Consider the following 16,524-nt stretch of genomic DNA (forward strand, 5'->3'; position numbering starts at 1 on the left):
GGTCCATTCCTTTTAGCACTTATTTATATTTGATTTCACAAATAAACACATTTTATATGTAACTCATATCCATTTTGTAGGCTGAACGTGTGAATGATGCCAATTGACTAATTTTTTAAATCACTTTTATGTTCCAGCATCTTCTAGGAGAGCAGAAGATGAAGACGATGGTATCAAACAGTTGGCAGCATGGGCTACTTAATGGAAAGGGAAATTTATTGACACCTACATCAATGAACTACGCATGAGACATAAAAAATATTTTTGCCAAGTTCAGAAGTTAACAAAGACCCCGCTTTATATTTACACTGGATGAGTAATTGTTTTTTAAGCCTCATAAGTAAAAGTTAAGAAAGAAGATGTATGTAGACCCAGAATGAAGGAGGGAAAAGAGCCTCCTGGTAGCACCTTAAAGGATTCCTCCACATTGATGGTGGGGGACACACGTCTGTCTCCTCTGTTCATTACTATATTTCCAGTCCTTAAGTTGATGTTCTCTCCATATTTGTTGAAAGCTGAATCTAATGACATGTACGATATGTAATAGTTTACAAGTCATTTTTGAGGGACATGTTTAGTTTAGCTGGGGAAATATCTTTTCCTATGTGAATGCAAGGTTACATGTTGCATATCCTTGTCGCCCATGGTAAATGTAAATACGTGGTGTCTCTTTTAGGAAAGACTTCTGGTGGGGAAGTCTCCTATGAGTCTATACATACATAGTTTCACTTGAGTCTTGCAGTTTAAAATCTTAAAGGAGCTTTAATTGACATTTATTATGCCAATTAAACCTGGAATGGGGCAATGGATGCATTTCCCAAAATGTCTGAAAGCACTAAAGGCTTACACTGCTGAGCAAGAATCTCTGGGGTGTAATTTAGCCACTTAGGGAACTGCGTTAACACTCCCAGGCCATTATGATGCTGTTATGGCTTCTGTGTGCTAAATGTGAGTGTTCATTCTTTTCTATTTTTTGCTTTCTTGCACTTTTTTTTTTTTTTACGTGTTCCAGGATGCACTCTGTAACTACATAAAAATATTGACAATTAAAAGTATATCCTGAATAAAATTTTGGCCATAATTGTTTTTAAATGAAAATAAATTACAAGATTATGTATTACTCATAAAATGCCATAAACCAAAAAATGACAAATACCCTTATATAATGTGTTCTGGTGTTCTCTACATTTATTAGCAATATCGTGGAATGGGAAGAACATTAGACCTGAAGGTAGGACTCCTGGATTTCAGTCTCTGCTCTACAGATGGCACATATCATAAATTCTCTGAGCCCTTGTTTCTTCATTGGGAAATCTAAGGGCTGGGATGGATGATCCCTAATGTTTCCATTCTGCCACTGGCCTTTTGCATATGCGGCTTTCCTTGGTAATCTTCCTACTCTGCAGAACACTGACACTAAATCTCCTTCATTCCTTAAATCCTAGTTAAAATGTCCTCTGTTTGGGGAAACTTTTCTTAATTTACCAAACTAAACTAAATTAAGAAACTTTTCTTAATTTTCCCAAACTAAACGTGTTCCTATTATATACTTTTATAGCACTCTGCCCTCTCTCATATCAGTTTTCATGATTTACATTACATGTTTACTTGCGTAATTTTTAATTGTTGTTTTCTCCTGTTGGGCTGTAGTAACCATGAGGGCAGGACTGTATAGTTCAACAGTCAATCTTCAGATCTTTGCACAGTTTCTTATATACAGTAGGCACTAAATCAACGTTTATTAAATGAATGGCAATTAAAATTTTAGATCCTTTAGACCATGCTAGAATAACATAAACTAGATTTGCCTTCTCTCCTTAAGCCACTGGAAAACTGGACAGAGTACATGGAACTATAGTTTTCACACACTGGACAACAGATAGCATTGAATGGAGATTCTCACCCAAAGGAACCAATCAGCGCCCTGGCTCACTCCTTTACAAGGGAAACTCAAACAACCCTATAGTCCTGCTGAGTTTAGGAAATTTGTGGAGAAGAATTCTGGAAAGGAAGTTGCTATGGAGAGAAGGGGAGAGGGAGAGAGCGAGTGCCCACACCAGAGAGTGAGGGTGTCCTGGCAGGCAGGCAGGCGCTGTGGCCTGAATGTTCACATCTCCCCAGAATCTATGCATTGCAGTTCTAACCCTCAGTGACAGTATTAGGAGGCAGGGTCTTTGAGAGGTGATGAATTCATGAGAGAAGAACCCTCAGGATGGGATTAGTGCTCTGATAAAATGGGCCCAAGGGAGCTTGCTGATGACCTTCAGTCAAGTGAGGACACAGTGAGAAGTGCCAACTCTGAACAGAGTGAACTCTCATCAGATACGGTAGCTGCTGGTGCCTGGTTTTGGACATCTCTGCCTGTAGAACTGTGGGAAATAAATGTATGCTGTTTTTAAGCTCCTAGGCTATGGTATTTTGTTATGGCAGGCCTCAACAGGAAAATGCAATCTATAACTAAGAGAAAAATCAAACAGTAGGAACAGATCCAGAAATGACATAGGTGAGAGACGGGGAGAATGTGAAAGCAGCCCTTATACTCCATATAGTCACTAAAACAACTAATCAATGTCCTCCATGATTTTAAGGAGAGGAAATCATCATAATGACCAAAAGGAAAGTAGAAAAAAATATGCATAAATCAAGCTATTTCTATATATATAGAGAGAGAGAGAGGAGAGAGAATGAAAAAATGCATGATCTGAAAAGAAAAATATATGATACCATGGATGGTATTAATAGCAGATTAAACACTGCTGAAGACAGAAACAGAAACTATCCTAAATAAAACAGAGTGAAAAAAAAAAATGACTGAAAAAAAAGAAAAGAACAGAGCAATATGGGACTATATCAAGCTGTCGATCATGTAGGTAACTAGAATCCTGGAATGGTGGTATTAATTTGGGTGAGTAGTTTGTGGGGGGGCAGTTGGAAGAAGATATAGGACAGAATAAGGAAAAAAAAAAAAACCTTTGAAGAAATATTGACACCCCCCCAAATTTCTGATGAAATGTATAAAGCTACAGTTTAATGAGTGTTAACATGCCTTAGTCTGTTTTCTGCTACTAAAACAAGAAAACCTGAGACTGGGTAATTTATAAAAAAGTTTGTTTGGCTAATGGTTCTGGAGGCTGGGAAGTCCACAGCCTGGCACGAGCATCTCCTCAGCATCTGGTGAGGGCCTTCTTGCTGCATCACATCATGGCAGGGGACATCAGATGGCCAGACAGAGCAAGCAGCTCAGGCCTCTCTTCTGATAAAGCCATTAATGCCATCGTGGGATCACTGTAGAAGGAGAGAATGTTAAAGCAACTTTTATAAACATACTTCGTATGATCACTAAAACAACTATAATAAATATCCTTCATACCTGTAAGAAACGAGAATAGTGACCAAAAGAAAAATGGAAAAAATACACATAGATCAATTTATATATATCCTTTCAGATATATGTCAGGACCGTGAATTCATAACCCCATCTAATCCTGCCTACCTCCCAAAGTTCTCACTTTCAAATGTTATTAGTATGAGTGAGGATAGTTTCCAACACAAACTTTAAGGGACAAATTTCAAACCATAGCAATACCTGAAGTAGGAATCCTTGTATCTTTCAATAATAAAAATGATTGAGGAGTGTTTAAACTGCTAAAACCTTGAATGGGATCTGATGGATGTTTGAGTACCTCTCCTCATCCTCGTTGAACACATTTGCCTAGAGCGTTCAGTTAGATTTGTGAGGTCTAAAGAGTATTCATAGCTAGGTGTGATGGCTCATGCCTGTAATACCAGAGACTTGGGAGGCTGAAGCAGGGGCATCTCAAATTCAAGACCAGTCTCAAAAACCCATAAGGTCCTAAGCAACTTAGTGAGATCCTGTGTCAAAATAAAAAATAAAAAGGACTGGGGATGTAGTTCCGTGGTAAAGTGCCTCTGGGTGCCATTCCCAGTACCGAAAACAGAACAAAGTAAAACAAAAAAAGAAAGTATAGATTAGCACAGGAAATGAACACTTGAAATATGGCTAGTGCAGTAGAGAAACTGAAGTTAATTGCAAGCAATTTTAGCTAATTAAAACGATTGATGCTGAATTTATTTATTAGAAACTTTATGTTTGAGGAACTTGGGTATGTAAATCTGCTTTTTCAACTCTAAAATTTATAAAATCTATATATGAACCAAATATTTTTAATGGAAATTTGAATCTGATTTGAGAAGTGCTCTAAGCATTAAAATACACACTAATTTCAAGGACAATATATAAAAATATCTCATTAATATCAAATATCTCATTAATATCAAATATCTCAATAAGTTTGATTACATGTTGAAATACTACTTTAGATATACTAGGTTAAATAAAATATATCATTGAAATTTATTTTACCTGTTTCTTTTTACTTCTGAAACATGTGACTACTGAGAAATTTAAAATTTCCTATGTGATTCTCATCATATATCTATTGGTTAGTCCTGGATAAGACTAACTGCTTGCCATCTATGAGTGTACAGATGAGTATTTAAAAAGTTTTAAAATGTTAAAGTTTTATAAATATAATAATAAAATAGTTTTTAACCATACATGATGTTTTACCCTAAAAAAATGTTTTGATATAAATCATCATGCTTTCCTTCAGTTGACTATAAGGAGTAAAACAAATGAGAGAGCAATCATAAAAGTAGATCATCCTTGAAAGGTATTTAAAAGAATATAGTATTAATTAGACATCTGTTTCCAGAAAAGCATACTTAGCATGGGAAAACTCTTGGTCAGAAGTTTTAAATTCTGAGATTTTGCTAAAAATTGCTCCCACTGCCTTACAGGACCCTTTGGTGGTAGATCTCAGATTGGATAGTACAGGAGAATTAGTTTTTTTTTTGTACTTTTAAGATGTTTTGTAATATATCAATTTCAATTTTTTCTTTGAATATGTAAAGAACATAATCAAAATAACTTAAGAGACGAACTTGGATTTATTGTCTGTGATTTGAATAGTGATCAGAATCAATTTGCTTACAATGCAAATCTAAGGAAGGTCAAAGAGCTGAAAGGTTCTGGAGTCCAAGGCAACCAGATCTAAGAGATTTCTCTTCCTGAGTAGCCAACTGTAGGGAAAATCAAATTATCCCAACTTTGAGCAGCTGTTCCACCCCAGAGTTAAATTTCAATGCCAGAACACTTGCCTGACCAGGTTTGGCTCAGGTACCTACCTCTGGAGTCAGTCACCTGAACCCTCATGAACTGAGAGGCAGGAAGTGGGGTTATTAACGTCCTATAATCAAAGTGATCCTACATGAATCAGAGGGGGATAGATGCTGGTCACCTAAAACCCAAACACACCAGTTCAAACCATTGATATCCACTTGGCAACTGAGAATAATTCAATTTTAAGTGCAACATTTTCTCATTCTTTGCAAACAGCCTGAGCACTGACTTATTTTGCAGAAATCAGAGTAAGAAACAGTTTATACACCACAATGGTATATGTCTAACTGAACAAATTGGATAATGTGTTAAAGTTAGCAAGCCTTGCAAAAAGAAAGGGAAAAAAAAAAAGGAAAAATCCAAAGAAGCTTGGTCTAATAAGGATGACTTGGTACCATTACATTACAGCCCCAGGAAACAAATTGATGAAATGTTAGTCAATTTCTGTTTCATCTCTCTCTTTCCTTTCTCCTATCTCCTAATTTAAGATAGATATCGATGCTTCTGTTGGAAAAAGCATTTCTTAAAATAGCTAAAATCCTCCTCTAACTTCACATTCACTTTACATCATTCATTTCTTTTCTAACTAGAAGCTTTATTGCACTATGTAGAATATATTTGAGCTATTTTTCAGAAGAAAAAGACTTGGTGTACATCAAGAAAACACAGACAGGACAAAGCAATAGAGTTGTTACTTAGAAGAGAGATGTACAAACACTGAGAAGTAGGAATGCCTCTGATTAGGAATGATTCTCCTCAATAGCTCTAGTATTTGCTGGTTATTGAAGGCTATATATACACTATTTATTATGTTGGTGGAATTTAAGTGTTTCCTTTCAGCAGCCAGAAAAACCAAAAAAAAACAAAAACCCTCCAGTTGAAGCTTCTCTGTGGAACGCTCAAGGAGTGACATGTCTGTGTTTTGATCATTTTGGTTACAGAAATAACTTTTTCCTTGATTTTGCTTTCCATAGTTTTATTTGCCTATGGTTAATGTAATCCAAAAACATTAAAAGAAAACTTTCAGAAATCATTCACAAGTTTTAAATTGTGTGCTGTTCTGAGTATCCCAATGAATTCCTACTGTCCTGCTCCCTCTTACCCAGATGTGAATCATCCTTTATCCACCATCCATGCTATATATGCCACCTGTCAGTCACTTAGTAGCCATCTTGATTATCAGATGGATTGTCACAGTATCACGGTGCTTGGGGTTCAAATAACCCTATTTTACTTAATAAAATCACCAAAAGGTGACAATAGCGGTGCTGGCTATTTTATTGCAGAACATTATATAATTGTTCTATTTTATTATCAGTTCTTATTGTCAATCTCTTACTGAATTTAATATATAAATTAAACTTTATCAAATGTATGCATGTGCAGGAAAAACCATAGTGCGTACAGGGTTTGGTTCTATTCATGGTTTCAGGCATCCCCTGGGGATCTTGAAACATAATCTCTGCAGATAAAGGGGGTACTGTAATGTGTGTATGTAATATGTATATGTTAAACATGGATTACATATATACTCTCTACATTAATATATGTCCTGCACTCTTTTGAAAGTCTGCTTCTCTTAACCCTCCGTTACTTTCTTATATTTCCTTAATTCTAACTCTTGCTTTTCTTTTTTTGCTTCACAAATATGAACCATACCAGCATTTTCCATGATTTAGTTGTTGCTGTCTCTCCCTTTTATTTGAAATTATGGCTTTAACTATCATTTCTCTGGGAATGATTTAAGAGATTTAGAGTTCATGTATAAATTCATTTATATAATCAATATTTATCAAATACCTATTATGTGCTGAGCTAAGTATGCAAATTAAGTTAAAAAATGATCCTTGTCATCAAGTATATTTATAGCCATGGCCTCTTCACAATGCTACAGTCAACTAGGAGTTAGAGATTCTCTTTTCTTCCTGCCATCTCTTCAATATCTATATCTTTGTCTTAAAGGTTATTTTGTCTGAAATAGTTCAGTCACTCCATTGCTCTTTGGTTAAGGTCTTCGTAGAATACCTTTGGTCATTTTTAAATTCTCAATCTAAATCTGTACTTGATCCTAAAAAATCTTTTGTAGACAACATATAGTTTGGTCATGATTTTTTCCCTTCTATTTGTCAATCTCTTTTAATTGGAGAGTTTAATCCACTTAAATTTAATGTAATTATTGTCTCTACCATTTTGCATTTGTTTTCTCTATGTCTGATATGGTTTGAATATTTGTGTCCCTCCAAATCCATGTTAAACTTAGTGTTCATTTTGGCAATATTAAGAGTGAGTCTTTTGGGAAGTGGTTAAGTCATTAGGGTCTACTCTTGGAATAGGATTCATGCCCTTATAAAATAGACTTAGGAGAACTGCTTGACCCTGCAACTCTTTTATCATGGTCCTGAATTTTCCAGGCTCCAGAACTGTAAGAAATAATTTTTTATTGTTTATAAATTATCCAGTCTGAAGTATTTTGCTATAGCAATAACAATAGACTAAAATGATGTCTTATGTCTTTGTTTCTTAATTTCTCCAATATTTTGTTCTTGTATTAAAAAAAATTCTTCTTTATCATTTCAATTCCAATTTACTTTAGTTTTTTCTTTTTAATTTGGCTGACCACCAATGGAATAGACACTTCAAAGGGCATACAAAATGAAAAGTTTAAATTTAACAAAATTAGCTTGGAAAAGTTGCTAAGCAAGGAATAACTACAGTAAGAGGAAACAAAGAAACAAAAAAAGTGTGGCTCATATACGGGAAAAAATGTTCCATAGGAAAAAGTAGCATTTGATTTAGTTTCTCTTACTCTATGTTTTCAGTTATTTTCTTGGTGCTTTCCTTAGGGATCAAAATTAACTGATTTTTAACGAATTATTTTGAGTTAATACAAACTTAATTTTAATATTAAAAAACTTGGCTTCTACATAGTTCCATCCTTCCCCAAAACTTATGCTATGTATATTACATGCTTATTTATACATTATATGTCTATCAAGAAAGACTTACAATTATTGCAATGCACTTGGCTTTAAATAAAATTGAAAAAAGGCATTATAAACAAACAGCAAATGAATTAAAATTATATATTTTATAGTTACTCACTTATGTAGTTACCTTTCTTGGTGGTTTAATTACTTTGTGTGGATTCAGATTATTGTCTCAGGCCCATTCATTTCAGTCTGAAGCATTTCTTGTAGACTAGTAATGAATTCCTCCATTTCTGTTTATCTGGAAGTGTCTTAATTTCTTCCTGATGTTTTAAGAAAGTTTTATCTGCCAGTTCTTGGTTGATCATTTTTTTTTCTTTCAGCAATTTGAATATGTCATTCTGCCTTCTGTTGTTTGTGATGAGAAATCAGTAATTAATTTTATTGAGGATCCCTTGTACATGATGAGCATTTGCTTTTAGAATTCTTTGTCATTGTCATTGGCTTTTTTTTTTTTTTCTTTCTTTCTTTTTTTGCTGTGCTGGGGATAGAACCCAGGGCCTTGTACATGCAAGGCAAGTGTTTTACCAGTGATCCACATTTCCACCCAACTGTTAACTTTTGACAGTTTGATTACCATGTGTCTAAGTGTGGGTGTCTTTGAGTTCATCCTACTGAGAGTTTGTTGAGCTTCTCGGGTGGTTATATTCATGTCTTTCATCAAATTTGGGAAGTGTTTGGTCAAGTGTTACAGGCCAGGCTCCCTGGGAATCAGACTCTGAGATGGCGAGGAGAGTACAGGGGGTTTGTGAAGAAGTACTTTTGGCATCAACACTCAATAGAGAAAGAGAAGGAAGGGAGGGTTGGATAGAAGTTAAATCTGCAAGGAGAACTCTTCGCTGACCCCATAGGATGTTCTGAAGTGATATGTGAGTTGTGGTGGTTCTTCCTGGAAATCAGTCATTAAATGTGGCTCTCCTACAAAGAGGAGAGCCATAGACAACAGTCCACACTGAGGAGGGAGCAAGTACATTCTTAAAGAAGGATTTTTCTGGAAGGTTACATTGCAGCTTCTGCCACAGTGACATCAGATAATTTAACCTTGCTAAGCAACATTCAGAGCAGGATCAGATCCAGAGGGAGGGAGAGGATAAGCTTAACATTGATCATCAAAACTGAGGTGCTGAATGCCAGTTGGTTACAGGGCTGGAGTGTTGGAGGATGATCTGTGGAAGAAGCCAGAGTTTGGACGCAGCAATTTACAGCTGTAGAGAGGATGGGGGGCAGGTGGAGAGAAAGAGGCCTGGTTAACATCCAGTGACTGTGAATTTCAAAGGAGGAAGAAGAGGTGGATAAATAGAAAATCCTGGTTTTCTAGTTTCTATCATGTGTTTTTAAAATTGCATTATTAGTGCATATTAATTAGTGAATATTTATTATTAGTGCCAAAAATGGGTGTCATTGTGGCATATTCATATGATATATGACACACTTTGGTCAGATCCACCTCTTCTACTGTCCTCCACTCCTGCCTCTCCTTCCTCTCATCTACTAGTCTCCTATCATGGGTTTTGTAGGTGGGAAAAATATCCCACCTACAGTTGATCAAGTGTTAGCTTTCTACCTTTAAAATTCTGAATAAAGCAACTTCTCTCAGGTATCAAACCTCTGTTCTTCAAAGGAAGATAAGGAGTAAATAGGAGAAATTTTACTTCTTTGAGAATAATGTGACAGCAATTTATCTAGTAATATACTATTCTTAGGAAACTAGATAAAAGAAAAATGAAAAGAACAACGAAGCTAAAGAATAAGGAACAGTTTTCAAAAAGGAATACAGAGAATGTGAAAAAATGAAAAGGGTAATGTGGGAGTAATTCTGGAATGGAGTTATTAAAATCTGTTAGAAACAGATGGACCCTAACATTGTGCAGCTGACGTTCTGGTGAAACAGGTAAAATAACAGAAGTGAATAAACTAGAAGTTTATTAATGTTCAAAATTGGGGATAATAACCATTTGCATTTTTAATTAAAATAGTTACAGTAAAAGTCGATTTCATGTTCCTACTTTGTAAACTTAAGGGGAAGAATTCACCAAAATATTCTACAGTAAATGTAATACACTCTTTAGGCTCTTTGAGAGCTAGAAAGGATGGATACCCTTATTTAGCTACTACACTTTCGTAGGTGAGGCACTTATCCAAGACGCATTTCCTTGGAATGTATCTTATTTAGGTCAAGCAAGATCATGAAGCAGCAGCCGGTCACCGAGACCTTGAGATTTTCAGTCTGTAGCATCCCTGACATCTCCCACGGTAGCTTTCCCTCCACGGAATATATTATGGTGTGCTGTTACTCATCGTCCACACTAGGCGGCACTCTAAGCCCATCGTAAATGCCAAGACCGCGCCAACTAAAATCCGCTGCCGTCACCTCCTTTTGTGGGAAATGGGTAACAGTTTGAATCATATTAATTGAAACTTTGGAAATGAAAACGGTCCTTTCAAAACGAGGTAACAAGATTGGACATATGTTTGAGTCTGAAAGTATGCAGTCTTCGGAAACCCTGATTTGCTTCGTTTCGGTCTCGCGAGTGTCGTTGCAGACACCAAGACGAGCCTGCAAGTGACAGTAGGTGGGTTGCAATGACACTTGGGAGTGTCCCTATTTTCCTCGAGGATAGATGAACTGGGACTATGGTAACTGGAAGATGCCTTGTTTTTCTGGGAAACCTACACTGCTATTTAAGGAATTTACCTAAAACCCAATAATCAATCTCAGCCATGCCCAAGAGAATAGCAGGAGCTTGTCTAACAGGCAGCCTGGGAGGAATGGTTTTCGTTACCAGCTGGCAGAGGGGTGGTGCGAGCACACGACTGTAGCATAGCAGTGGGCGTGGGGGCTCACTCTGTAGTTAATTCAGAGAAACCGTCTCCTCACTTCTGAGGTTCCAAGCACTGTATTCTGCTCCACGTTCTTCCTTGCATTTCAAAGTCCCCTTTAGGTGACCCTTAATTGTCTCTACTTTGGTAAATCAGGAAATGGAGGTTCAGAGAGCTTTGCTGGCTTTTAAGCATGGGATACTGCAGTGTGTGTTTGTTTCTTATTGCTGCTAAACCAGTTACCACAAACGTAGTAGCTTAAAACAACGTGAATATATTATCTTACATCTCAGTAGGACAGAAGTCAAATCACAAAGATCTTGGGAAAATCAAGGTGTTGGCAGGGCTGCGTTTCTGAGCAGAGTGTGTTTCCTGGCCTTTTCCAGCTTCAAGCAGGCACCTGTGCTCCTTGGCTCATGGCTCCTCCTCTTCCTTCAAAGCCAGCTGGCGGTGGTCTTTGATTCTTCTTCTATTTCTGCATCTATGGTCACAGCCAGGGAATATTCTTTTCTTTTAATGCCCTATAAGATTCGTTGGAACAATGCAGGATGATCCCCCATCTCTAGGGCCTTAACTTCATCGCATCCACAGTCCCTTTTGCCATTACATAGGTTCCGGTCTGGGGATGAGGATGGGGACATTTTGTGAGTTTAGGGACATTCCCTTCATCACTTACAGTCAGTTCACAGGAGGAAGCTTCCGTTCAGTATTTTGATTTTACATGAACATGGAGACAAGATGCAAGACTGATTTCTTTTTAATAATTAAAGCGTTTGAGCAAATCTGTGCAGTAAGTTCTAGAAGCTTTGCTGAGCATGACTATCCCAGATTTAACTGTAGGAATCATATTAAGTGGTGGTTATGGAATGGTAAAAGATAAAGGCTATTTCATTCAGTCGAGTGAGGGGAGTTAACTAAGAAAGAAGTGGAGTGAAATAATATTGGTGCTGTGAGAGAAACCCGCACCAAAGAAGGTTACAGTGAGGGAGAGTTTAAAACATGTCTTCTGAGTTCTAAAACAACCAGCCACAACTTGTAGTTGCTTAACTTTTCACTTGGGGAACCTATGACAAAGAGGGACAAAGCTTCCCTTAGAATATAGACTATATCCACATTAAACCTTTGACTGCTACATTTCTGTTCTGAGTGTTAGAGGTCTGTCCTGCCCTCAGTTTGGAAGGAATCTCTGCAGGTTGGTAACAAGGGGGAAGTTCATCTTGTTTGTCACTACTGGGAAAGGGAGACAGCTCCTAGGTTGTTTCCTGGATTACCCACGGTATGTCTCCCTGTGTTTGCACCAGTTGGGTACTTATTCTTCATCCCACGGTGCAACAACTGAATTGGCTGCTTCAGCCCTCTCCCAAGTTCTAGTGTAGAGATGAAAAGCGTTTGTCTTACCCTCTGCATCAGGACCAGGATTCTCCTAGGGGAACGTGTATGGGAAGTGAGTGTGAATTTGAAGACAGCAGTAGAGGAAGCGGGAGAGACCTGTCTGAGAGGGAGAGACCTTTACAAAGGGACTACGATTTCTTCGATTTCTTTGGTGGAGGATGTAAGATTTTGTCTCATTCCATCTTCTTACCTCAGGCGGTTCCCACACTCGGTAGACATTCCATTCAGCTGACTCACCCTCAGACTCCTGCCTTACTCCAGACTACTCCAGTGTTTGTGGTGCTGCCAGGGCAGTTAAGGAGATAGAGCTCCTTCCAGGGGGATCGGGATGAGTCCTCCTGCAGAGGTGGTGGGGTGAGTGGGTACACGAGGAACATTGGGATGGGCAGAGATTTTCAAAGCCTGCAGGGAGGCGGAGGTGACACCAGTAGTGACCCTTTGCTAATGTATTAAAATGTGACTCGTGAGCCCCCACCAAATCTAGCCCAGAAGGTAGAACTGAAACCTGGAGTCAGGAACAAGATTGAGAACTCCCCCTCCCCTGGCTCTGGTGAAGGTATAATTCACAGATAATGGCTATGATCCATCATCCGTGAAATCTTTACAGGTATAACGAAATGCAGGAGACACTCTAATAAAGCACACTAGGCTGAGAGCCAAGGAGTCTTGTCTTCCATAATGCTTTATCACTCAGTCCCCATGTTCATGTAACCTTTCTGGTTTGAGCTTTCATTTGTAAAACCAGGGATTTGGAGCAGAGGGTTTGACAGGCTCCCTCAGGCATAAATGCTTTAGGGTTTGAATCTAGAGGGGTGGAGTCTGTTTGCAAACTGTCACCCTACACCCACTGTAGGAGAGCTTTCTAAGTCACAGTGGCTTCTGTGGCAGTGACAGGTTTGCTGTCAAGGGAGCTGTGTGCTGAGGGTAAGTCTGGATCAACTGCTGTCTAAGAGTTCAAAATACCCTATTTTGAAATGATATTTCCAAGGTGGGCACTAGAATTTAAAATGAAACTTGTCATGTAAATGTACCAAAAAAATTGGAACAGTATTTAAGGACACCAAGAAATAAGAAAATAAAGGAAGTTGACCTATTCACGATCAGGTATCAAATTCTTTTAAGCTTTATCTTGGAAACATTTTGTGCATACATTTTGATCTATTGAGCCCCTACAGAGCATATGCCAGCATTGTAAGGTGGTAAGCAGGGAAGGGCTACTTTGATTCTCCTGTGGTACTAAGAAAAACAAGTTCAACCCAAGGTAGAAGGATCATACAAATTGCTGTGGGGTTGGCTTCCTGGGCACTCTGGAGGGAACAGCACAGGCAGAATTGGGATGAAGTATGTCCAGGTGTAGGGCTTAGAGTGGGGACTGGTCAACAGAGAAGATCAAAGTCTAAGGTCATGAAGGTCCTTGTTCATTGCAGCACAGGCCCTACCACACAGCAGATGGTCCATAATTGGTGCTGAACAAGTGCTTCAGTATATGGAGATTACAAAATGGGTAATTGAGAGTAATACTAAAACTGTTTCTGGGATCTTTCTGTAGGCAGAAACTATGGCCAGCATACATTGCATTTTTGTTGCCATTTATTTTCCAAAAATTCCATGGACATGGGCAGGAACCTCAGCATCTATAGGTATATCAGTTGAATTAAAGGAAATTCTTATTTCACATCTCAAGATTCAATTAACTCAGAGCATACCTTTTCTTTTTCAGCAGAAGTTAGTGAAAAACGGAGTGGACTATAGTTGCTCCAATAATGTTTACTTTGAAACATTTTTGAGTTAAAAACTCCCTATGTAATTAAGTGAGGAACCAAAGCGCAAAGGAAGACTGTTTAGTCACGGTGACGATTTGTACCTTGAAAATAAATTCAGAAAGTGCCCTCCATATCTGCTTTACATGCCTTGACAGCACACACAATCGGTATTATTATTCCTTTGACAAGTTGAAAGGCGAGACTGAGCCAAATGAAAAAAAAAAACATTTCCAAGATAAAGCTTAAAAGAATTTGATACCTGATCATGAATAGGTCAACTTCCTTTATTTTCTTATTTCTTGGTGTCTTAAATACTGCCCCAATTTGTTTGGTACATTTACATGACAAGTTTTGTTTTAAATTCCAGTGCCCATGAAACAATTTTTGAGTATCACTCAATGAAACAAGATTTATTAAAAAGACCACAGCAGCAGGAAGTTGAGATTTCCCTGGCTAAGTTCTGGCATTATTCCTCTATGGAAAGAAAATGTGGAGAAAATATTGTGTTTGAAGATCATGAGATGGGGAAGTTTTTAGAACAGTTGATCAGCAGAAAAGGCTAGAATGGCCTGGGAATCAGAAGAGTGAGGAGATGAGGTTGAAAAAGGAGAGCTGAGATTTATTGTCAACTTGGTGCATTAAAAACCTATTTCCGTGAAAATGTCTTTTCAAGTAGAGGTTCTACCAACACCAAGTGAGTCTATGAAAGGTGGGAATCTGGATAATTCAGGCTTGCAAACAGCTTTCTTGTCTCCAAACTGTGAGTGAAGGCTTATCTTTTTTTTAGCCCAGCTTAGCAGGCACTGGGTGAGGCATAAAGGGCTGACTGGGGTAAAAGCATCTTTCATGGTACAGAGAACAGTACACCGCTGGAGCATTTGTGCAACATCCATGCCGACCTGGGTGTTGTTGTTTCTGGGGCCCCAGCATGCCAGGCACTCTGCTTAGCACCGTGGATTCTCCACATGGCTGGCTTCTCAAGCCAGATTGGTGGGCACTATCCTTGTCTCCATTTTCCATGAGCACTGAGGTTCAGAAATAACAAAATAAGTTGCCCCACCTCATAAGCAGCAGAGTTCAAACTCAAACTTAGGTCTGTCCAATTTTGAAGGATACTCTTCACTAGACTTAAAAGGCAGGTAAGTTTAGAGGCTTCTGAGACTCTAAGAGCTGGAACAAACTAGGGAACATTTTGCAGACATGAAATGCTCAGAAAAGTTAACCCAACAGATTTTTAAAAAGAATATGCTGAGGAAGGCGTGTAAATAAATATCCAGGTAAAGTGGTAGGAACACTTAGTAATTATCATCCAGCTGAAAAATGCAAGTTGCAAATGCTTATTTTGTGTTTTCTGGCACATACAATAAAGGTCTTAGTTTAAACTCAAAGTTGTTCACATATTATAGAAACTGCTCCTCCAAGAACCTACCTACTATATGTAGGATCGTGGATCATGTGTTTGAAGGATAGGGGTCTGAGGCATGGCAGATGATAAACCTCCTGGACTTGAGAGCCTTCTTCTTTATCCGACCCCGCTTTATCAGCAAGTTCTTCTGGTCCTCTTGCTGTTCTCTCAGGAGTTGGAGTCCTCATGCTATCGTCACTCTTTCTTCTTTCCCCAGGCATACCTTAATTCATTCTACTGGAGGCAGACTCACAGACTTCTTCCTCAGTCTTCTGATCCTTCTCTAACTACCATAGGGAAATTTTCATTCCATTTTAGGCAAAGGCACTGCTCTTTGATTAATAAGAATGAAACTAGAGTTAGTGATTGACAGACTTATGTCAAAGAAACATGTCCAGTGCCATCATTTTATAAACATTGGTGCAGCAGACTCTGACCTGGTCTATTGCAGGCAAGAAGACACAAAAATATAGAATTCCCCGGTAGTTTGGCACTGCAAGGAATTCCCTGATGTGGCAGTAGATAGAGGGGGCCTCACCCAGCCTGATGGCACTTGCAGCAGGAGGTGAGTCAGTGGTTTCTTCGCTTTTGTGACCTGGTCCACTCATGGCTCTGTGTTCTTGGCAAGAGCCACCACCTTTGAGGGTGGTCTCTGTGAGGAACCAGGCAGGATTTGGATAGTTGTGTCCTCACTTGTTTGTGCCCTTAAGGTGTAACTCTTTTATTGTGTTTGTTGGCATATTTAGTTGCAGTGGTTGGAGGTGTCTTTTTTTTTTAGCAAATTTCAAATCTGTATTGTCTCTTTGTGTTTGATCTAGCTCACTCTGAAATTGCCCAGTAGATTGTTTACAAAAGTCTCCGCCTACTTTTTATCTCTAATTAAACTTTCCCCTCAGGCCCCACGTGTCCAGATATATTATTGCCTTATCTGTTTAATTTATTAGTTCAAAGTTA

General features: G+C 38.3%; 1 protein-coding gene across 1 annotated transcript in view; it reads left to right on the forward strand.

Moving 5' to 3' along the window:
* Positions 1-5,561, forward strand: part of CHMP4C (charged multivesicular body protein 4C) — a 32,378-nt gene extending 26,817 nt beyond the window's left edge. Inside the window, exon 5 of the mRNA XM_079109999.1 lies at positions 138-5,561. Coding sequence (XP_078966125.1) covers positions 138-202 — 65 coding nt within the window. The 3' untranslated portion in view covers positions 203-5,561. The remainder of the gene's footprint in view (positions 1-137) is intronic.
* The last annotated feature ends 10,963 nt before the right edge of the window (positions 5,562-16,524 follow it).

Source organism: Sciurus vulgaris (genome assembly GCF_902686455.1).
Source record: "Sciurus vulgaris genome assembly, chromosome: 1".
NCBI lineage: Eukaryota > Metazoa > Chordata > Mammalia > Rodentia > Sciuridae > Sciurus > Sciurus vulgaris.